Consider the following 24,046-nt stretch of genomic DNA (forward strand, 5'->3'; position numbering starts at 1 on the left):
GTCTGAACCCAATACAGATTCTTACCCTTTCCCTGGACACCAGGGAGACAAAATACACCCTTGTCCTTACTTAACACACAAGCTTCTCGGCAGCTGAGAGAAGCCTCGCTCTCTACATTCCCCAAAACCTGTGAGGACGCGGGGTCTCCAAGTCAATCTAGGGAGAGGTCATGCAGTTGACCGATTTAATTTAGTAGCAAAGACCAACTGGAAAGGCCCTTCTTTAACCATTTCCAGCATCTCTGGAAAGCAAGATGCAGGCACTAAACAACTGAGCCTGGCGTGTGACCACCCAGGCTGGGGACGACTGAGAGTTGTCCAACCTTCCTCAGCCGGTCCAAGCTCCTTTCACCTCTACCCTCCGGTATTCATGAATTATAGGGGAATGGAAAATAGAGTTTACATCCTGGCTCAGACCCTGCTTTCCTGGCTGAGAGGCCTTGGGCAAGTTCTGTCCATTTTTAAACATAAGGCCTGGAGGGTAGCAGGGTCTGCTCAAGTCATGGAGCTGTATCCCACACGGCGCTGTGTCTGCCAAGACCCTGACTCACGGTCCAGAGCTCCGGCCCTGCTCCCAGCTCTCCTCTCTGGCATTCTCGCCTTGGTGAGAAAGCAATTACTACTGCGTTGACTCCCAAAGTCCCTTACTGGGGAGAAAACGGTCCCTCACTAGCAGGCTGATACTTGGACAGTCTGAGAGCCTCCCAACTGCTCCGGAAGACACGGCCTTCCCCTTCCAGGACGTGCAGCTCTGCCAAAACAAGAGCAGAAAGCTTCCAACCAAAGTGTGTTTTCATGGAGATTCTGTTTCCTTCGCTGAGGCTCCCCCACCACAGATTTCTCTTTGTTGGCACTGGCATTCAGAAGTCACCAGATACAGGGCCCCGCACCCTTCCAGCCCTCGGGGAGCTCGCTTTCTCTCTCCTCCCAGGCCCACAGCCTGCCCGCTCCCCAGCTCCCAGACTCCCCCCCATTCCTACTCTCCCACTCAAAAGGCCCTTTGAGCCACTCTGGAGAGAGAGAGGGCTCTGGAAGTGGACAGAAGCTTCAATGGACTGAGCCCTCCACATCAAGGTAGGGAGAGAGGAGAGAGATGGGAAGAGAGGGACTGAGAGAGCTGGGGAGGGGCGCTGTGTGCACGTGTCTCTGAGTGTTGGCTAGGGGATGAGCATCCCTCACCGCACCCCTGTAGCCCTCAGGCAGAGGCTCTGTCTGCGGTTAACTAGGGGCTTAGTCAGCAGGGTGCAGCTCTTCCAGGCTATACCCAAGGCTTGGCTCAACTTGCACAGAGGCAGCGCTGGCCTAGGCAAAACTCAGAAGGGGACAACATTTGTCTTAGATGGAAACCTCTTTTCAGGACCAGCTGCCCTCCCAGGTACACAGTTTAGAGATTTCACTTGCTCTCTCGTAGCCAAGAAGAGGGGCTGGTATATTAATCTGTGCTTCATGAACACCTGCCCAGTGTATGCATTAGGGAGAGAGGGAGAGAAAGGGAGTGAGAGCCGGAGCAAGGAGACTCAGGGGTAAATGCTTAGCTCTGAGGGATAAACTGTTAAAGGTAGAATTACAGCTTAAGGGGGTAGGATCTGGAGGTAGCAGCCAGTCCAGGCCAATGATGGAGGCTAGCTGGCCTCAAGGCGTCCCAGGAGGTGGGTCTGGGCACACCATATCACGGGCAGAGCTGGGTTTGATCCTGGGCCCCCCCGCCTGCTGACTTTGTGATCTGAGGCAACTCACTTATCTCCTTGTTTACATTTTTAAGTGTCTATTTTAACGTTTGTCATGAGGAGACAATAAACATAATTACAAAGCATTTTTCGGAACTGGAGTCTCATTTGTTCCTCAGACGGTCTTATTCCCATTTAACAGGTGCGGAAAGAGAGTCAGAGATATGAAGGGACTTCTGCAAAGTCACTCAGAAGGTAAGTAGCAAAGCAGACACGACTAAGGAAATCTACTCTGGGAAGGGCCAGAGGAGGCACCGATGTAGAAACCTGGGGTTCATACAAAGAGGGAGCCACAGAGGGGATAACTTTTGGGAGGTGAGGATTCTAAATAAACAAACCCTTGGAGCCTGAATTTGAAAGACTAGAAGCTGACTGCCACTCGCAGGGACATCTGTACGGGAAGGAGGCAGGGAAGAGAGGACACCTTCACACAATTTTCAGGGCAGACCACAGGTTCAGGGAAAACTGTCGTGCTTCATCTGTGACATGAAGACCTGGGGGAAGGAGCCCTGGGCCAGACTGGGGTATGAGACACTGAACATGCAGTAGAAACGGAATCTACTTCCGTCTGCCTTCCAGGTTAACTCAGGCCAGGCCAGTGTGAGTCTTAATTAAGCACCTACCTACCGAGTATGTGTCCAAGATCTCCATCACACAGTAGCAAACAGAGATGGGGGACAACTAGGGAAGGCCACCGGTCCTGCCCTAACTATAGAACAAGCAAGAGGACCTTCAGCTGGCTGGCTGACTGGCTCCATGGTCGTGTTTCCCTTCCACACACACCTTCCATTTGACTGGAGTATGCAAACATGGCTGTGAGGTTCCTCTCCCTGACCCTGTTCAGTGGATTTCCTGACAACACTGAGCTCCAAAAGGCCCTTGAAGGACACCCTCTTACCCTCCTGACCAGGGCCAAACCTGGTGAGGTCACACCTGGACTGGAAGGATGACTCCTGGGGACGCCCTGTCTGGAGATCCCAGGATCTCAAATCCCTAACTACCAGCCCCAGGAAGGACACTCTCCGGCTGCCTCCTGCACACACAAGACTGGCTCCCTGCTCCCGGACTGTGCTGCTTAAGCTGCTCCCATGTTTCAGAGGGAGGTTGAGGAATCCCTCCTGGGCCCAGGGAAGCCACTCTCTTCACTGAAGAAATTGCAGACAGTCTCCTTTTGCTTTCAAATGTACTTAACGTGAGAAGGGTCTCGAGGGCTGGAGCTCCTACAGGTAGAACTAAGGGAGAGGACTCATGCTCATAAATCATTTACCGGGCCATGCAAGCAGTGCTGTGTTTTTTCCCTTACAGGAAAAGGCAATGCCAAAGAAATAGAGCTCTATAGGAAGCCGAACAACTGTGACTTGTCCCCAAATGTGCAGTGTCCCCGACTGGAGCAAGGCAGCCTGTTTATATTATTTTCATATGCAATCTGACCTCAATACAAATTTTCCAGCCTGGGTTCCCCCCTCATCCCAAAGGCTCAGACCAGCGAAGCAGTCAGCGCCGTGGAAAGACAGCTGATGGAAACAGCTGCACCCCCACCTACTGCGCAGCCCAAACCAGGGACTGGCGGTCTCCTTGGCAGCTGACTCCATCCCGGGGCAGCTGGGCCGAGCTGGGAGCCCAGGGGGAGGAGACGGCAGGCCACAAGGTCCCAGCTGCATTCTTTCAGGCCTCAGCTCAAATGTCACCCACAGAGAGGCCTTCCCTAGCCACCCAGCAGAATAATGCCCAAGCCCCGCCACTCTCCACCCTCCTAACCTGCTTCGTCTACCCTTCAGAGTGACCATTACTCCTTTGCATCATACTACCTAGGTGTTCATTATCTCTCTCCCCCCGGGAGGTAAGCTTCAGGAAGTCTGTGGGTTTTGCTGACAACTGACCCCCAGCACCTAGAACAGTGCCTGACTCGTAATTGGTACACGTAGTTGGGTGGATGGATGATGGACGGATGGATGGACAAATGGATGGACAAATAAATAAAAAGTTCCCTTCCCATCATCCAGGGGACACAGCAGACAGAAAAACCCTTGTTTAATCCCAAGTAGGAAGACGGCAAACAAGAGCTGCAAGTCTGCCTTTGATTTTTTATTCTGCCATTTTGACTCAGAGTGAACCATTCCTGTTCCTCAGCCTCACTGCCTCCACCTGCAGAATGGACATCACTCCAATGCCAGTGAGGAGGAGAGGGAGGCGGCAGGGAGATCCGCGGTCTCCTGCTGGTGCCTGAGCCATGCCACGTGCCTGACTGGCCGACGTCGTCTCATTAAGCCTCCCAGCCGGTGAGACTTCCCCTTATCCCAGATAATGAAACTGATGCTCAGAAACACAAAGTAACTCACCCAAACTTGCACATCCAGGAAGTGACAAAGGGGATGTCACCCGGCCTCCACCTGACGCAGTGGTGTCACCGCAGAATTATCCTTTTTCCTATGCATCAGCGCCTCATCCCAGAGGAAAATCAGGCTGTGCCCGTAAAATCCAGAGATCCTGACTCTGCACATTTGAGGCAGCATAACCATCTCATCCTGGTGTCCCTGAGACTTTCCAGGGTTCCCCACTGAAGGTCCTGAGTCCCAGGCAAACAGGACAGATGGTAGGAGGCAGCCACGTCTAGAGACCTGAACACCGGAGACCCTGAGCTACAGAGCACAGGGTGTCCCTGGAAGGAGCACATCCTGCTCCGCGTGTTCCGCCAGCGGGGATGGAGGCCCAGCTGTGCCTGCCTGTGGCTGTGAGCCCCTAGCCCTGTGCCTGCCCTGATTGCGACACACAGGTTGGAGGCCACGTTGGCACGGGGGAGAGGTTGGAAGCTGTGAGGCTCATGGCCCTCCTTCTCCCTGAATGCAGACTTTGGTCTCAGAACAAGAACAGCATGGGCTCCTTCCCTCAAGGACTGCAGCCACCAGGACTAGATGACCTCCCAAAAGTGAGGAGGGCAGATTCCTGGGATTTCAGTTGGTGAGGCTGGACAGGAAGCGTGGAACTTGGGACTGCCAATAAGTGACCCAGAAGTACCATAGGGCCCATGAGGTGGACCCTCCCAGATTCCGAGATCAAAGGCATGGACTCAGAAGCAAAGGTCACCTCTGTGGGGTCTCTCTGCACAAGAAGCCAGCCCTCTGTTCTCCAGCCAGCCTTTGGCAGAACCTCTATTGCACGTCTTCATTCTCCTGCCTCCAGAGGGGAGACCCACCACCGCTGCCACCTTGCTTCACTGAACTCCCATGATGGCCAAACTCCCCGGGACCACCTTGATTCTGAGGCAGGGCTAATCGGTGCTTCTCCTGTGGCCAGGGCTAGATTAAGAGAACTTCCCAGACATTGGCCCAGACCAAGTGGAGGTGAGGGTGGGGTGAAGAAGGCATGGAGGCTGGGGTGTGAGGGCGCACAGGACACACTCCCTGCCTTCAAGATTTCTATGTTCCCAGCTTCAGGAGATGGTTTTTGTCCCTTTGTTCAATCACAACAAAGGTGGCTCTGACCTCACCTTGTAGCCCAGAGCTTGGGGGCCCACAGCCCACTTGTCCTCCCCACCCTGCAGCCCAGCCCCGGTCACTCCTGTGCTGTGGGCACACGGCTTCAAAAACTTCTTTCACTTTTCCATCTGGGTGTCTTCAGTGTCCACTGGCCCTGTCTTCATAGTTTTCCTAACTCCTTCCTGTCTTCCTCTACAGGCTGCACCTCTAACCTCCCCCTCCGCCCCCCACCTCGAAAGCAAAGGACCCTCCTCCTCCCCTGGCCGATCCCACCTGGGCTCTGACCCTCCCTCCCCACGTGCCTGTCAGGTGAGAGTGGGTATTCACGTGTCTTCAGTCTCCCCTCTGCTCAGGCCACCTTGACCTACAAACACACCATCTCCTAGACCCTTAGGCCTGACAGTGCCGGGGACAGAGCATCGGCCCGGGGTGGAAACCCGTCAGAGCCTGTATCAGCCCTGCATCCTTCAGAGACACGCTGGGTACCAGCCCCTGCCCGACTCCCTTAAATACTGTGAAAGCTAGGTAAAATGATGGACTTGAAACACTTTATAAATTATAATATGAATGTAAAGGATTATTTTATCTTTATTTTCTTAACCCTCTGAAATTATGTCCCTCTTATCTCCCTCTTTAGTGACCTGTGCTCGGCCTGCCTTGTCCTTACTTCCCTCTCTCTCCCATCCCCTCAAACCTGGCAGCTGACCCCACAACTCCAGCGATGCCGCTCTTGAGGCAGCTGAGTGCTCCAGGGTGTCTCCCTCTGTTGGTGATCGTGCCAATTTTTCCCAGGTCAGCACCTCCGGCCACCACACACAGGTTACCAGTGGCACACTTGATGACATCAATAATTTTGTCAGTCTCCAAATCAACCCGAATGGTGTCATTCGCCTTGGTGAGGGGGTCGGGGTAGCAGATGGTGTGAGCAGCATGGGTGACCAGATGAGGGATTCCTTCTGTGCCGAGTTTCCTCGCTTTGCACAGCCTGTACTTGGCCACCCCAGGTGTGATACGATGAACAGCGAAGCGACCCCTGGTGTCACAGATCAGATGGAGATTCTCTCTGGTCTTGTCAAGGCTGGTGATGTCCATAAAACTGGCAGGGTAGGTTACGTCGGGCTGGACCTTGTCATCAATCTTAATAAACGGCTGCAGGCAGATCTTCACTTCATCTCCTGTTGGGGCATAATTAAGTCTGTTCCTTGGGAAAGTGATAGGAGGGAGACATCCTCTCAGCTTGTGGGGATGGGCAGACGCAGGAGGAGCACACACACCGGTCAGTTTACCCGGCATCCAATGCTTCGGGGCTGCCACACGCCTCGGGTGCTTCTTGAGACCACAGCCATGGCTGTGCTGGGCATGGAGAGAGCTTGTCCTTACTGTTTCTGTCAACAGCACCGCTTTCCTCTGATCACCTGTCCACGCTGCGGGAATCTTGGAATCCTGTCGATTTCTCCCTCACCACCACCCAGTGCCCCAACTTTCACCTCAGCCCCTCAACTAACCCAGACCGACACATTCCCACAGGGCACAGTTTAAGTCCTCACAGGTCCAGCTCCCACGTACATCTCCCTGTTCACTTTCTCCTCTCCCACCGCGAGCAAGCTTGTTCCTTCCTTTATTACCTTTTACTCTCAGACAGTCATAGTCGTCTCCTAACTCACTGCTTTCTACTCCGATTTACCCTACACATGAGTGTCAGCAAGACCTTCTATCAGGACAAGTCTTCTCTTGTTCCTTGTAGGCTCCTGTGGCCCTTACAACAAAGTGCAGACTCCTAAGCCTGGCACAGAAGCCTTCACATCATGGCTCCAACCTAACTTCCAGTCCCAACTTACAGTCTACCTCTGCCAATCCTACACTCCAAATAGAGTGTTTCTCCTTCCATGACTATGCTCCGTAATTGGGTGACTTGGGACCTCTGAATGCCTGTCTTCCACCTATTTGAACCCTAGTCGTCGTTCAAGCCCAGCTCAAATGCCCTTCTCCATGGCACATTCCCTGGAACCCCAGCCAGCAGTGTGTTTCCTTACCAACCCACAGTGTGTCATCTATGACACTTACTGTCTTTGGGTCATAGCTACTTACATCTTGGTCCTATCTCCTCTATTAGACTCATTCATTACTATATTTAACTTGCTTCTAAATCCATAGTAGTTATCCAGTAACTATTTGCTAAATAAAAAATTGAATGACGAACTTAAATCTCTCCAGTGGTTTCCACTCTAAGTGCCGAGTGGAGGACTTGCTCCCTGATATCAGGCAACCAGCTCACCTCCCCCCATCCATGAGTCCTTTGGCAAAGTCAGGCTGACAGCCAGCCATGCCCCACACACATCTGCTCCCACCACGTCCTCGCCTCCCATTCACCCCTCTCCAATCCCGTCCCTGCGACCTGCCACCAACACCATGCTCCCGGGGTGCCCACAGCGTTGTCCCAATAAAGTCAATGAATACTTTTTTACGTCCCTTGCTGGATTTGCTGCTGCTGTACCTGGCTGTGGTCTTGCTCTGTATCACGAAGCTTTTGCTTCCTTTCCACACTTTCACATTCTCCTCCTGCCCCTGTGACTTTGGGGGTCTCTCTCACCCTCTCTTGAATGCTGTGTTCCCCAAGACTCTGTCTTCACTCACTGCTCTTCTCCTGCACACTCTCCCTGGGTGACCCCATTATGAATTAATGGCTCCCACATCTCTGTCTCCAGCCATGTCCTCAAGCAGGTACACTCAATTTCCTGGTAGACATCTCCACGTCTCCAACTAAATGTCCCGTAGATATTGACACTTACTATGTTTTTAAAAAAGGAAAGGAAGAGGAAGGGAGGGAGAGAGGGAGGGAGGGAGGTGGGTAGGAAGGAAGGAACCATGCCCAGAAGACCCATCCCTCTTCCTGGATTCCATAACAGTTACTGAAACCACCATCCACCCAGGACATGAGGTTAAATCTTAGAGGTCTCCTTGGAGTCTTCCCTCCCCTCCCCTCCCCTCCCCTCCCCTCCCCTCCCCTCCCCTCCCCTCCCCTCCCCTCCCCTTCCCTTCCCTCTTCTCCAGTATGGCCCTTCCCCTCTCTCCACAGCACGCTGCCTCCATTCAGCCCTCACCATGGCTTTGCCTAGAGTACAGCAATGGATTCCTAACTGGCTTCCCTACATCTGGTCTTATCCGGGTTAGTCCAGCTCAAGTACCTGGCTGTGGTCTGGCACAAGATCTCAGTGCCTCCAAAACGACCTTTCTGAAACTCAAATCTGTCCAAGGTACTCGCCAGCCTAAAATTCCTTAATACTAACTATGGCTATGATTTATTATGCACTCTCTTTGCTCCAAAATTGCTCTTGGCACTTTCTGCTGGTTAACTCAGTCCTACCAACAGCTCATTGAGGTAAGTACTGTGTTTACACCCTTTTCACAGATTAGGCAATTCAGGCACCAAGGCATTCTCATTCGCCCGAGGTCACACAGAAAACAAATGCCACAGTAGGACACCTAGCTCCAAAGCCTACTTCTCAGCCTCTATTTCATTCTGTCTCTTCAAGGGCTCCCTGTTGACTATATGAAAACTACACTCCCTACAGGACACACAGGCTCTCTGTGACCTGGCCACGCCTGCTTCTCCACTCACCTCCTGCTCCTCTCCGGACCAGGCCTCACACTCCCAAATCCTTTCCTGATTCTATTACTGCACGGCTTGCCGGTCCATGCTGCCTGTCTCCGTGCAGGAGGATCACTTTGCTTAACTCTTTCATGCCTAAATTGGGCCACATTTTGGCTGCTCAAGTGAGCTTAGATGTCACAAGGAACAGTTCCTTCCAACCTCCCGACAGCCTGAGCTGAGTGTACCTCTCTGGTGCTCCCACAGACCCCACCCTTAAAGTTTCCTTTGAGGATTTCTCCCTACAGTGTAGACTCCTCAAGGGTGGGGTTGTTATGCCTTATTTGCCTCTGGATCTGCAGAGTACAGCACAGTGCCTGGAACACAGTAGGTGGCCCAGAAGTACTTGCTCCGCCTTCCTCAGCTTACTGCAACCCCCAAACCAAGGCCTGGCCCCAGTCGTTCCAGAAAGGAAGGAGTCCCCTCAGCACACAGCATCTGTGCCACTCATTCAGTAATTAATTAATCCCGTGACATCTCCTGCATCGTAATCTTCATTATTATTTAACACTTGTATTGTTACTTTTCACAAATCACCTCCCCCATTAGAGGATGCATTTCTTTAAGATGGAAGTCAGGGGCTAGGTTTCACCTGCATTCTTGGCCTCCTAAATGCCATGTACATCTTCAGTGCCTGGTGAGTGTATGGTGATTCAGTTTAACACTATCTGAGAAGCTAAGGTTGGGCTGCAGTGCATGTGTTTGGGGCAGGGCATACAATGAGAGGAGAGGGAAAGACCCTGGCTTTAAAGGAGGGGCTGCTCAGAGCAGCAAAATATTTGGGGCTCAAAGGGACATAATCCAGTCTCTGCTCGTCCTCCCCCAGCAAGTCACCTGCTGGCTATGCAATAACTTTTTCCTTGGATGTCATCAAATATAGAATTAAAATTCTTGGTTCAGAAACAGGAGTCATAAAATATTTATAAGAGCCCAAAATATCACTCTGCCCTCAGTCACACAGCTGCCATCCTGGCTTGCGAGGCACCGAAGCCCATGTTGCATTAATTCTTCCTTAGCTGATGTAAGAGCCGTCGAGTAGTCAACCATCCCGGGAACTTTCATTGATAAAATTGGGGAATTCCCGAGCAAACTGGGACGAGTTGGTCACCTATGACTGGAATAAAGCAGCAGCCTGAGCCACAGGCCAGCAACCTTGTACTTTGCAAGCACCACACTGATGAACCAACAGATCCCTTGCTACTCAGACCAGCTGCACCAACACCACCTGGGAGCCAGTTAATGAGGAATCTCAGTCCCACTCAGACACACTGACCTAGAATCTGCATTTTAACAAGAGGCCCAGGTGGCTCATTTACACATTAACTTCTGAGAAACATGACTTTAGTGGCCCTCTCTCCCCTGGACATCCAGCTCCCAGCTACCCTGGCTGCATCCTGGGGACCAAAACTTGACCCCACCAGCCCTACCCACCACCACGCCGGAAAATAGACTCCTTTGTGAAGAAGAGCAGGTCTGGCTTCCTCCTCGGGGTGGCTGATCCCTGGGACTCTTTCCAGCTCCACTGTCTCTATGACTAAACAACGTCAAAAATGAGGTTTACTCTCAAGGGTCTGACCTCTCTCCCTGCCGACCCCCAATCCATGGGTCTCTGGTAAAAAGCAAAAGGCAGCATGGCCTTTTCCCCCTGAATGTATGACCCGCTGCCTGGGCAGAGGAACTCAGGAGGGTGGTGCTTTTCCTGCAGGTGGAGGAGGTGGAGCACTGGCTGGGGAATTGAAGCTTGGGAAGCAAAGGGCTGACACCGGAGATGACACACGAGCTCCGGAGCCCTGACTTTATTCGTTGCTTCAGAGGACGTGCCTGCCACTGACACAAGCTCCGGGGAGCTGCACCGTAAATTACACCAAAGCAGTTTGCTGACCCGAGTCACACATGACTACTGGCATTCTGCTGATGAGCTAAGCAAAAGCTCACACGCCATCCAGGTCTCAGCCTTGACCATGCTCCCAAAACCCTAGAGTGACGCTGTTTGGGTTTGTGCTGAAACCATAGGCCTCTCAGTGACTGAGGGGAGAAGGTCCCCAGAGGAGGGAGAAGAGGGCGACAGAAAACTGAGGCCTTGTAGTCCTGTCCCTCTGGCCTCTGCCATGTTCCCCTTTCACTGAGGGGCCCCCGCTGAGGCTGGGGGAGTTGGGTAGCAGCAGGGGCCTTGTACCACCTGTGATGGCAGCACCCCGGCTGAGTATCAGCCTCATGCCCCACGAGACAAATTGAATACTTAGGCGCCACACACGATGCCCAAGCCCTGGACCCTCTCTCTGCCTCTGGGCTACATCTGCGGGTTTTCTGGGTGGCGTGTCCAGGGGGCCTGGCAGCATGGTTACCAGACACCGAGTGTCTCAGCTGGGACTTGAGATGAAGAGCACACAAGGGAAAGGCACACAGTGAAATCCATGACGAGGGCCATATATTTAGGGGTCGCAAATATTTTACCTCATCATGAAAGGTTTTTTTAGACTCTAAAAACACCTGGCAGCTGGCAGAGGGGAGGCAGCGAGAGAACAGAGATGAGCAAATCTGCCCATCTCTGAAAAGGAAAACAATGTTTAGGAAGTATCATCAAAGGAAGCTTTACAAACAGCTGGCTCTGCGGAGGTGGAGGCAAGTTGAGGGTATCTGTCCAAGGGGACTCAAGCCCCCCAACTACAGCCCCACCCAGAGCCCCGAGAGCCCCACTGCCTTTGCCCTGCACTTCAGAGGCTCAACTGAAGCGGAGGGATGAAGGGCATGGAGGGGGCTCTGCTGTTCCCGGGAATGAGTGGCGGAGAGCTTTGTCTGCCTGGGCAGTTGGGTGAGTACCAGCAGGCCCTCCCTGTGGACTGGGGGGGGGGGGAATAGGCAGGGAGCATGAAGACCACCCGGCACCTAACCGAGGACACCCCACCCCCCCACGGTGCACCTGCAGAGCCACCAGGCCTCTTGGGGACAGGCATTTCTCCATGTGGCAGTGCCATTACCTCATCCATGGAGGGCACAGGGTTTGAAGGGAGATGCGAGGAGGGGGACGTGGGGTCCAGAGCTTGGTGGCTCCCCCCTGCCAAGGCCCCCACCCCTGTCAGCATTTAACATTTCCCCAGGACCCGAGAAATCAGGGCCAATGATCCTGGGCAATAGGGGTGGGGGGAGGGTCGCAGCTGCAGCCTGGCAGGCCGCTGGCCCCCAGCTTGTCTGTGGTGAGGTGGGGGGCTCTCCTGGGGATGCCATTCAGGCCCTGTCTTTGGGGGAAAAGCCAAAGAAAAACATGCATTTATAACATGAACTTCCCTCTTCTCCTTCCCCTCAGCTAACTGATTAATTAAATGAATACAAAGGCCGTCTTGTTGGGAGCCCGGCGCACGGACCCTCTGTGTTTTCTTTAAGCCGGCCTAGCAAACAGGAAACAAAAGGCTTAATTCTGTCTGGTTCCATGAAGGGGGCTGTATGTCACAGCCAGAGCCTGGGGCTCCGCCAGACCCTGCGGAGCAGCCACAAGGCGGCTCACGACCCCCAGCCTCCCGGCTGAGCCCACCGCCCCACAAACACACGATCCCCCAACTGGGAGCAGCAGCCAAGCTAGCCTGGCCTTGGGAGAAATGCCTCTAGGATGGGAGAGAAACTATAAGGGAGCCAGAAGGGCCCCAGAGAAGGCTCTGGAAGAAACCTCCAGGGGAGTGAGTTGGAGGAATGTGATCCACGGGCCACAAACAAGGGGGACAGGGAGTCAGCTAAATCTGAGACTTTCCTGGTGGGTGAGATGAAAAACCACCATTTTCCACCTGTCATACTTCCCATCCCAGCGAGTCTCTCAGACAGTCTCCAGCTTGGCAGGCACACAGGTGTCACAGTCTCCTCACAGGTGGAAGCCATAGCTCAGAGAGGGACTGAGATGGGTACGGCACATAGCACCATGCACCTTCTCAAGCTGCCTGACCTGAGTGCCTTGCACAATCTCCCTCTCTCTGAGGCTCTGCCTCTCTTCTGTGGCCAGGCCTTAGGGACGTTTTTCTTATTTTCTGGGAGTCCCCAGAGCTTTGTGTGTGGGGGGGGAGAATGGGGGCTACTATTTTACTACCAAGGAAGAAAGCAGTATCCAGGAATGATTTTGGCTGCACTAGGTGTAGCTCCAGAGAAGCTCCTAAGAGGACCAAAGGATGTGCCCCCAGCCTACCTCCTCCACCTCGCAAACCTAAGGAGGACGTGGCAAAGAAGACCCACTTCTTGGGGGTAGCAAGGGCACGACCAAGCAGCAATCTTGATTTAGCCCCAACCTGAGCTCTCAGCTCAGAAAGCTTCCATGGAAATTGAGGCCCTGGGAGGCCAGTGAGGAAACAGGAAGAAAGGATGTCACAGAGGTGACTCCTCGCTGAGTCTAGGCCAGCGATGTGAACTGAGTGAGCCCAGCCAAGCCCTCTACTTTAGACTCTCAACCCACTCAGGGCAGTGTCCCTGAGCCCCTACGGTGCCAGTGTTCTCAACTCTAGGGGACATCAGTGAACCAAAGAGATTCTTGCCCGTATGTTGTGAGGCCCTTCGGAAGGCAGAGCAGGTTAACAAGTGCCCACTCGCCATCCACTCATTCACTTGCTCAGCAGGCACCCTTCAAGGGCCCCGAGGATGCAGTGACTACCAACCCAGACACTATCCCTGACCTCCTGGAGCACATCAAACAAATCACGCCAATAAACGTGTGACAGCAAACTGTGAGGGCCTCAACTGAAGAGCCTTGGGTATGAAAGATCACACTGGCTTCTGTGTAGAGAAGAGGCTGAGGGTGAGGGGTGAAGCAAAAACCAGCTGCAGGTGTTGCAGCGGGCCAGGCAAGCGATGACAGGTGTGGGCCAAGGGCGTGACTTGAGGAATGGAGGGACACGTTTGGGGCCAAGACCGACCTTATATAACAGGTCAAATTGACAGGACATGGGATTAGGCTATGTGCATATGAGGGAAAGTTCAAAGTCAAGGATAGTTCCTGGTTTTCAGCTCAAGTGCCTTGGGGAATCCTGCTGCTGTTCAGTGAGATGGGGCAGATGGGCCAGGCACAGACCAAGTTGGTCTGGTCCTTTCTGTTCCCTCCCCTGCCTCCAACCCGTGGAAGAGAATCTCTGCTCCTCCCTTTGCCTCATTTCCTTGGGTGACTGAGGACTGGAACAACAGAGGACAAAACACCTCGGCAGCAGGCCCCAGGCCCTGCCTCAGTCACCATCTGGAAGGCAGTGAGGCCAGCCTCCAGGACCTGCTGCGCTCCTCACCCTCAGCCCTAAGAACACCAGCGTCCTGCTTTGCCGATGGGAAGGCTGAGCCGTGGAGGCGTCGAGCCACCAGAGCTGGGCTTGGGCTATACCTCGGGTGGTCTGGCTCGAAGCCCCAGTTCCCTTTGTGAGTGGATGTTACTTCTGTCTTATCCAGTCCGTAAGAATAGCAAGGAGAGATCCAGGGAATCATAAGGGGCCACGGAGCCCCGAGTCAGTGACCTGGGGCAGTGACACACACCACACTGTTTTCTTTGCGATAACTGATTAAACTTCCTGATTTGGGTTTTTTTTAGTTTTTTTTTATGGACAATAAATTACATTTGTATTGAATGAGTGTGCAGGGGTTGCAGGGGCGCCTGGCATTGAGTGACAGTGAGAACAAAGAAATTTCTGCGATGAGAAGGGGGCACCCAGACGGAGGGGTGAGCAGCCTGGATCCCACTGGAACCTGTGGGGCAGGGGGGCTGGTCAGCTGAGCAGACATGCAATCAAGTGCCCCCTGGGGTGGGCGGGGACCTGGGGGGCAGAGGCCTAGTGGGACTCCGACAACCATCAATGAGAAGGAGAAAGGAAGGAAAGCAGGGGAGGAGGATCTTCAGAGAAACCGAAAAGAAGAGAAAGGGGAAGCGAGGAGTAGGTGGCAGTGGGGAAGGGCGCAGGGTCAGGTCTACAGGGTTAGGACTGAAGGCCACCTGAGAGTAGGCCCCGGCCACAGGTCAGAGACCCAGGGAAGATAGAAATGAAGCCGCACTGACGAACTCGCCCCACAGGGGAAAGACTGACCCCTGAATTCACCTGCACTCAGGTGAATTTACCTCACCACTCAAATTACCCGGCTGCCGTGGACAGCAATGAGTATATTGAAGGAGAACCCAAAAGCAGGTTTTTAAAGGGAGAGAAGGCTCCCATCCCACAGCCCCACCCTTCTTCCTCCTCAGGTGCCACCAAACAAAGGGGGGCCAAGGTTGGAAGGCTGGTGGTGGGTGTTACATACTCCTCAGCCCCACCTCGGCCATTCTGTCTTTTCTATCAAAACCGCTGATGGAAGCAAATAGGATTCCAGACCCCGAATTCTCTGAACTCCGACGTAGAAGCGATGGTGGAACGTCTAGAGTCCTCAAATGAAGACTCCACTCTGGGCCCCAGTAAGCCCCAGGATGATGGACCAGGCCTCAGCCAGCCATGCGCTTGCAGACACAGACCTGGAGCTCAGTGCCCCCAGGCATCTCTCCAGCACAGGGCCTGCCTCTGAGGTCTAAATGAAGAACCAGTTGCTTCCCTGGAGGGTCCTGCATGGGTCCTGCAAGGCCAATGAAGTTTGTAGGCAGGTAACAGCCAGGTTTCCCAGGGCCGCCAATCTGCACCCTGAGGCTGTGGTGCAGTCCACAGAGACGTCTGTGCACAGGGCAACAGGGAGTGGGAGCAAGGATGACCCACCCTGAGACCACCAGGCCCCTTTCCAGGAGTCCCACCAGCTCTGTGTAAAGGCAGCCGCTGCCTGAACAGCCCCAGCTTCCCCACTGACCTCAACTTTACAGCCACCCAGGCCCCTGGGGATGTGTGCTCTACCCTCACAACTCCAGCCCAACCCTACTCTTGCCCCATCATAGCCTTGGCCTGGACCTCTTTCCTCCTGCCTTGGGCAGGAAAGGACTCTGAGACTGTTATTTATTATTAAGAAGTCCCCAGCATGAGAACTCTGCCAGCCTCAGTATGTGTTATTCAGCAAGTCATTCACTCGCTGATTGTCAGTGTTTACACCCATGAAATGGGATAACATCATCTCCCTTGCAGATGTAATATTTCTTGTGGGGTTACTAAGAGTTCAGGTTCAGAACCAGACTTCTTGAGTGTTGATCCCATCTTCCCAAATTACTAGCTGTGTGACCTTACCCTCTCTGTGCTTCAGTTTTATTATTTATAATATAAAAGAGGATAATCATAGTACTTACCTTGTGGAAGTGTTATGAGGAGTGAATTCCCACAAAGAGCTCAGAATAATGCCTGGCATATAGCAGGTGCTCAATAGGCAACAGCATCTTTCCCTCCACTAAATATGTGTTAAATTAGCCTCTTTTAAATTCATGGAGTTTGCATTAGTGCCAAATATCCAAGTGGGAGCATTCTAGCAGAAGCAGTTAGGAGAAGGAAAGAGGCCTCAGGGGGCAGTGTAGGAAGAGTGGGATTGGGGGTCCTCTGATTGAGGGACCCACCAAAACCCCAAGGAGGAGCTGAACATCCCCCTTCAGTAAACCAGTGTAATCCCTACCTTGGGGAAAGGAGAATGGAGGGCAAGAGGCCGAGTCCCCCTGCTGTACAGTGAGAACCCTCCTGTGGGGACACAGTACTAGGAACCACAAACCTCCCTGACTCTGGACGCCCACAACTACTAAATAACAGCCTTCCCAGGAGACGGCTGGAAAATCCCTCCTGGGTTGTGTCCTGATGAGGAGCATCCACAGAGACCAGGAGAAGATTGTTGTTCCTGAGATGGTCAGGAGTTGGAGCTGGCCTGGGCTGGGCAGAGGGTGTCCAGCAGCTCTTATCAAAGGATCAGAGACACTGGTGGGAAAGGAGGAGCTGAGAGTGCAGAGCTGTCTGCTCAGGGCCTCCCAGAGCTCTGGAGGCTCGTCTGGAGGCCCCTGCATTTGCTGTGGAAGCCCTGGGACATCACACCACTCTCCATGCTCCCCTCCTCGGGGCCCTGCCAGCAGTTTAGAGCTGGGAACAGCTAGCTTACAGCCTCGGATATTGCCTTGGCTTATGAAGGGCCTGCGGAGTCATTAGCACACTCCATACTCACAGCACCCCAGTGAGAAATTTCTGATCCTACCCTATCCTGCAAACGAGGAAACTGAGGCTTAGAAAGGTTACAGGCTTCCCCAGCGCAGCACATCGGGAACGTGCTCCATTTCGACCTAGTCCCCTGCTCTGAACCCCCCACTCTCCACACCCCACAGTGCTGCCTCTTGTTAAGCCCCTTGTCTCACAGGAAAGGACACTGGGCCAGGCTCTCTGGGTGAATTCCTGCCAGCTCCTGTTCCCAGGTCAGTGCCTGTCTTTGCAGCAGAGCTTTCTCCCAGGGTTTGAGGCGGGTGGGGTCCCAGTTATTGCAGGCGCAGGACAAAGCAGCCAAGCCTCTTGTAATAAGGAAGAGCTGGCTGTACATTATGCGCACATTTGTAAGTTATGAGCATTATACAGAGAGAGAAGCACATAAATTAAAGTGGCCAACTTGTATGCACACATGCACACTGGCACGGGCAGAAGGCTGGCTCTAAATGGTAAAAATTAGCAGCTTGAAACAGTAAAAAACCTCAACTTTGCCTCTGAAAGATGCAGGGCAACTTCACAGAGTTTTATGTGGCCCATAAATTAGAGCTGAGAAAGGGCCTCGGCGCAGACAGGGGCTTTCCGCCGCGCAGATATGCCGGGTGGCAGCATTACAAATGTCCCGGGCAGTTTATACTCAACAGCACAGCGTGAGTTTGCTGGGGGATATTGGAGCTGGTAATTGCTATTCTAAAACTGGCCTTGTAAGCTTGGAGAAATGTTTTGAAGGGGGAAAAAGAGCCAATTTAAGAGCTTTATAAAGCCATAAATGCCTTCTGAGCAAACCAAATGTAATCTATCTGGAGAGACAGGCTGTCCCTCAAACCCAGAGGACGCTGCAATGCCCCTCAGCCCAGGGAGTTACCTGCAGGCCCCGCCGCAGCAAGTGAGTCACCTGTGTGGACACCAGGTGCCATCAGGTGGCCTCAGGACAATCGTCCCTTCGAGGGAACAACCCACAGGCCGCTGTCAGCTCGCTGCAACTTTCCCTGCCGGCCACTGCTGATTCCCCCAAACAAACAAGAAGGCCTGGGTTTTCTGGGTCTTCCTCCCAGGTGCCCTTCCTTCCCAGGCGGGCCTAGGAAGCAGGGAGGGGTTGGGGACGGGGTGGGATGGCAGAGTTTGAACGTGGCCTCGGTTCCATCCATAAAGTGGGGCTATTATGAGAACTGAGAAGGGAAAAGCACACAAGTCCCCACCCCTCACACTCAATAAAGAGCAGATGCGATTATTTTGTGGTTCTTGGTGCGTGTGGACAGGAGGGCCCTGGGCAGAGGGCACCTTGCAAGGCCCCACCTTCTTCAGACCCAAGTCCTGCCAGGCGCCTGGCATCAGGACATCACTTAAGAATCCTGGCCAGCAGCGTGCGGGCATGGACATTGGCCCGGCTTCCCTGGGAAACAATTCCAGCGCCTGTTTCCTGACTTCATTTGGATTTGCTCTTATCTCCCCAAGCTGCCTTCACACACATTCTTTAGCCGCAGCCCCTGCCCTCGCCTGGCACGTTATGCCAGGGCCCCAGAGTTCTCTGCTAAGCCTACGTATCAACTCAGAGTCCCTCCGCACCATGGGAGGTGTGAATTTCCCCCCAGGTTCATGGCTAGAAAAATCAAGACTCGAAGAGATCCTCCAGGGAGACTGGCTGGAAGAGAAGCAGCCCGGTCCCTGCTCTCCCACCCTCTGGCCTCATCCCCAAACCTCCCTCTCCCGCCTCCTCCACAGTGGCCTCCACCCGCTAATCCCACTCGCTTTCGGATGTCAATATTTCATAACGGAAAACAAAAGCCATATAATGCACAATTACCCACTTTCCATTGTGTTTTAATAGCTCTATTGACAGCACGGAGCACCACACAGGAGCAGTAGAAAGGGATTCGAGATCAAGCTTCCAGTGAAATGTGGTTTTAGTTATATGTATTTTCATAGCTTTGGCAACACCTTATTAAAGTTGAAAGCTATATATAACAGCATTACCGGTGGCACTTTGCAATACCACCGAAGTCACATTTCTTTACAGCCCAAACAAATGTGACCCAGCTGCCTCCAAGGAGGACTTCCCATGTCTTCTTCCAGCCCTCCAGTGCTGTCCCCAAGGCCCCCCACCCCTGCCACACACACACACACACACACACACACACACACACACACAGCTTCTGAACAGCAGGCAGAGAGATGAGACATTCCTCTAAGGTCCTGGCAGGTGGCTCACCTGTGACATCTTACAACCCAAAATCATGAGATTGAAGGTCTTCCCTGATCCCTCCCTCCCCCGTATCTCTCTTACACAGGAACTATCTTGGTCTAATTGCTGTCCCCCCAAAATGATGCCAAGCAAGTCTCCATGCCCAGGACTTTGCGAGGCTGTGTCTTCCCTTCTGCTCTCTAAATCCCTACTCAACCTTGAAGATAGCTGCAATCCACTCACAAATTAAAATCAACATGCAGGGGTGGCTGGTGATGGGGAAAGTGCCCTGGACCCCCAGTGACAAGATTTGCATTCGCTAGGTCCCCTTGAGCAAGTCTCTGACTTCTCAAGTTTTGGTTCAGCTACAAAGTAAAAGTTTGAAATATATGATTGTAAGGGTCCTTCCAGTTCTGGGATTCCTAAGTGAATACACAGTAAGGTTTTCTGGGCAGTACTTACTGTATACCTAGTAGGTGGTTGGTGACATCGGAATAAAATCAAGTATAAGACAGGATCCCTGTCCTCAGAAAACCTGCGATTTCATGGAGGAGAAAGGCATATCAGAAGAAAACGTGAAATTACAGCAAATACTTTCAGCTCCAGTTCAAGTTAGCAATATATAAAAAGTCATGAGGCAGTACATGATTAGATGCCAAATGAATTGTGCAGACAATAATTGCTCTAGGCCGAGGAGTTCAGAGGAGGAGAGAGTGCTACGGGATGAGCTGATCACAGACGCTGTGCTTAAGAGGTGGAACTGACCTGGGCTTGAAGGACACACGGGAGATTTGCATCAGCAGGAATGGACAGGGTGTGAGTCCAGGTAAGTGGATCTTTATGAGCAATGGTGGTCATTAAAGGGCAGGGTCAGGGGACATGGCGTCACCCAAAGAGGGTGGAAATGAGCTTCATGCCGTGAAACTCCGAGAAGACTATAGACCAAAGCAGAGGCTGGGCTGCCAAGAGCATTAAACGACAGACTAAGATGTTTGAACGGGATCCTGTAAGAAGCGAGGAACCATTGAAATGAGCACAGAGTATACCATGTTTTGAAAGAATTAATCAGGCAATGATTTGCAGAATGGATTGGAAGTGAGAGGCACAGGAAGTGAGGAAACCAGACAGAAGGCAATTGCCATAGTCCAGGCAAGGAGTGACAGTGTCTGACCTAGGAGGGTGGCAGTGAGAATGTAGTGACATGCCAGGCCCAGAGGATGGGAGGACAGCCTTGGCCTCTGAAAGGTTGTAGATTGGCTGATGGTTTATTTATTGTCCAAACTTGGACACTTCTAAGAGTGAAAAGGGAGCCGTTACATTGGGACAAGACAAACCAGGACTGTCCTGGGCAGACCAGAGAGTGGGGGAGAGGCAAAGGAAAGGCAGTCCGAGGTTTCCAGCCTGCACGACAGGGTGATGTGAGAGCTGGCAGGAACAGGTGGGAGAACGGCGGCGGGGAGTGGCGTAGAGCAGTGAAGAAATAAGGGAAGAGTTCGAAGCTGTTTTCAAATTCTTTGAAGACAGAGCTCAGTATTACCTGAGTCATCACACAGACATTTGCCAAACTGAACTGGGACCATGAAGACCTGCTGAATGGGGGGGAATCGGAGGCAGGGCTACCCCTCTGCCCCTGGCTTTGTCTGTTTTAAGAATTTCAACGGATGTACCTCTCAGTGAGTTTGTGCCCACGGCCATCAGCAGCTCAGAGAAGTCTCCTCGTGATGATTCTAACATGCACTGAGAACCTAAAAGGAGCATCATAATGGCCAGCACCAGTAGGGGACTCGGCAAACCCTGCTCCGAGCTGGGTAGGAGGAGCAGGCAACCAAATTTACCCATGCCCCTCTCTCGACTAAACACAGAAAATGAAGCCAAAAGAAAGGAAATTCAACCTAAGAAATCAAGAGGGCAAACTGCAGCCTTCCCCTGCCCTGGGTTGATTGGGACTTTTTTGTGCAGGAGTCTCCAATCAACAGTGACTTCTGCTGTGTCCCATCCATACTGAAGATTAGCACCCAGAAATCCAAGGACTTTCCTGCAGACTGCCATTCCCTCCAGGCAGGACTCTGGTCCAGGCTGACACCCGCACTTCTCTAGCAGACACACAGGCTAGCTAGTCGGGTTGCGTAACATGGTCCAGAATAGGATCCGACAGAGCTCCAGTGACCCCGAAATTTGAGGCAGAAACTAAACATTGGCTATGAATTATCCAGGAACCTGTGGCTGCAGTTACTTGATAAAACGAACCTCCCTAAGAGTGTTGATTACTACTGAGTTAACAGTACAGGGATTTGGGGTAAGACAAAGTTGCCTGGGTCAGCACTTCTCCTTGAGCTGCAAAGAATTTGCTTCCAGTCCTCAGAAAGAGTTCCCTCTGGGAACTTTCTGATAGAATCAGCTCTGCACATCTCCTCACTGATTTGGCACCACCAGCATCAGGAAAGAAAGACGATGCTGTGGTTTGCAGTGACTCTCAACCTTTTCTCCCCGGCACACGCCTGCAGGTTGCAGTAAGCTCTTATCAGTCCTGATTGATCCTTGCAGCAATGAGTCCTACTGGGACAGAGCACCCCTGAATGAATGAGCTATCAGGACAGTCTGAGTGGTGACTGTGTCTTTGAGAAAGTCTTTCCACCCCTTCAACCCCCAAGGAGGTTCTGATACACCCCACAAAGAAGAGCAGTTCTCACCCTCCCCCCCTTGACAATTACTGGACAGAAAACAAGAACTCAACCTTCAGATCAGGAAACTTACACAAGCACCTAACTTCTTTTGAATACCTACCAGCTGCACACTCGCCTTCATTGCCTCACCTCTAAATGGGAGTGGTGATAATAAAAGCCTGTCTCCGAGGGCTGTTGTAGGATCAAATGAGGCAGTAAAAATGCCTCCAACATAGTAGGAACTTAACAAATGTTTGGGTTTTAGTTCAACTGACATTTTAACAGTGTGATTAGTGCTGCCATGAAATCAATATTTTCTAATTAGTGGATATTTTCTCTGCACAAGACTCCAAATATGATTCTTTGCTATAAGCTTTGTGTGCCCCCCAAATTCATATGCTGAAATCCTAATCCCCAATGTGATGGCATTTGGAAGTAAGGCCTTTGGGGGATAATTAGGTCATAAGGGTGGAGTCCACATGAATGGGATTAGTGCCCTTATAGAGAGCCCCAGAGAGCTCCCTCACCCCTTCTGCCATGTGAAGTTATAGCAAGAAGCCAGCTGTCTACAAAGCAGTAAGTGGGCCCTCCGCGGACACACTGAATCTGACAGTGCCTTGATCTTGGACTTGCCAGCCCCCAGAACAATGAGAAATAAATATATATGGTTTATAAGCTATGCAGTCTATAGTAATTTGTTATAGCAGCCCAAACAAACTACGCCATTCTCTTTCATTTTTTGTTGAGTAATAAAGCACCCATCCCCACCTGACTTAGGACCCTAGAAGTGGCCCATCATCAAAAGGGCAATAGAGAGCTAACATCATGCTTACTGTGAAAGACTAAAAGCTTTCTCCCTAGCTAAGATCAGAAAGACGTACCCACTTCACCACTACTATTCAACATTTACTTGAAGTTCTATACAGAGAAATTAGGCAAGAAAAAGAATTAAAAGGCATCCAAATTGGAAAGAAAGAAGTAAAACAATTTTTATTTGTAGATGACATGATGCTATATATAGAAAACCCCTAAGAATCTATAAGAAAAAAAATAGAATAAACAAATTCAGCAAAGTTGCAGGGTATGAAATCATATGCAAAAATCAGTTGTGTTTTTATACATTAGCAATGCACAATCTGAAAAGGAAATTTAAAAAGCAATCCTATTTATAATAGCATCTAAAAGAATAAAATACCTAGGAATATGTGTAACCAAGAAGGTGAAAGACTTATACACTAAGAATTAAAAAACATTGCTAAACAAAATTAAAGAAGACCCACGTAAATGGAAACACATTCTATGTTCATGGATAGGAAAACTTCATATTGTTAAGATGTCAATACCACTTAAAGCAACCTACTGATTCAAGGCAATCCCTATTAAATCATTCCAGACAACTGGATTTCCACGTGCAAAAGTGAGAAGCTATACCCCCATCTCATACCACATGCAAAAATTAATTCAAAGCATATCAACAATCTATATATATGAGATAAAACCATAAAACTTAAAAAAAATAGGGATAAATCTTTATGACCTTGGATTTGTCAATGGTTCAATGTCACTAAAGCTATAAGCAAAAAGGAAAGATACATAAATTGGACTTCATTAAAATAAAAAACTTTTGTTCATCAAAAGACATTATCAAGAAAGAGAAGAAACAATCTACAGAATGATAGAAAATATTTGCAAATCATGTATCTGATAAGAGTCCAATATCCAGAATATATGAGGAACCCCTATAACTCAACAACAAAAGACAACTCAATTTTAAAATGGGCAAAGCACCTGAATAGATTTGTGTCCATAGAAAATATACAGATGGCCAATAAGCACATGAAAAGGTGCTCAATGTCATTAGTCATAGGGAAATGCAAATCAAAACCACAATGAGATTCCACTCCACACCAACAAGAATGGCTATAATTTAAAAAGAAAAACAGAAAATAACAAGGACATGAAGAACCTGGAACAATTTTGCTTTGCTGATGTGAATGTAAAATGGTGCAGCCATGATGGAAAACACTGTGGCAGTTTCTCAAAAATGTAAACATAAAATTACCATATGAACCAGCAATTCCACTCCTAGGAATATACCCAAAAGAACTGAAAATTGGGACTCAAACAGATATTTGTACACCAATGTTCACTGCAGTATTATTCACAATTGCTCAAAAGTGGAAGCCACCCAACTGTCCATCAACAGATGAAGGGATAAACGAAATGTATATACACACAATGGAATATTATTCAGCCATAAAAAGG

The 24,046-nt window shown here is 51.1% G+C and overlaps 2 protein-coding genes across 4 annotated transcripts in view; both read right to left on the reverse strand.

Moving 5' to 3' along the window:
* PKNOX2 (PBX/knotted 1 homeobox 2) overlaps window positions 1–24,046 on the reverse strand; it is a 257,258-nt gene that overhangs the window by 183,350 nt on the left and 49,862 nt on the right. The gene's annotated exons all lie outside the window — the stretch shown is intronic.
* Window positions 5,867–7,528, reverse strand: LOC308549757 (small ribosomal subunit protein eS4-like; the record flags this gene model as incomplete). Its single annotated transcript, XM_081122764.1, has 2 exons — window positions 5,867–6,551; window positions 7,479–7,528. The coding sequence occupies 2 exons, from the start codon at window positions 7,526–7,528 to the stop codon at window positions 5,867–5,869; spliced, it is 735 nt and encodes a 244-aa protein (XP_080978890.1).

This window comes from Miniopterus schreibersii, assembly GCF_964146895.1.
Source record: "Miniopterus schreibersii genome assembly, chromosome: 20".
Taxonomy (NCBI): domain Eukaryota; kingdom Metazoa; phylum Chordata; class Mammalia; order Chiroptera; family Miniopteridae; genus Miniopterus; species Miniopterus schreibersii.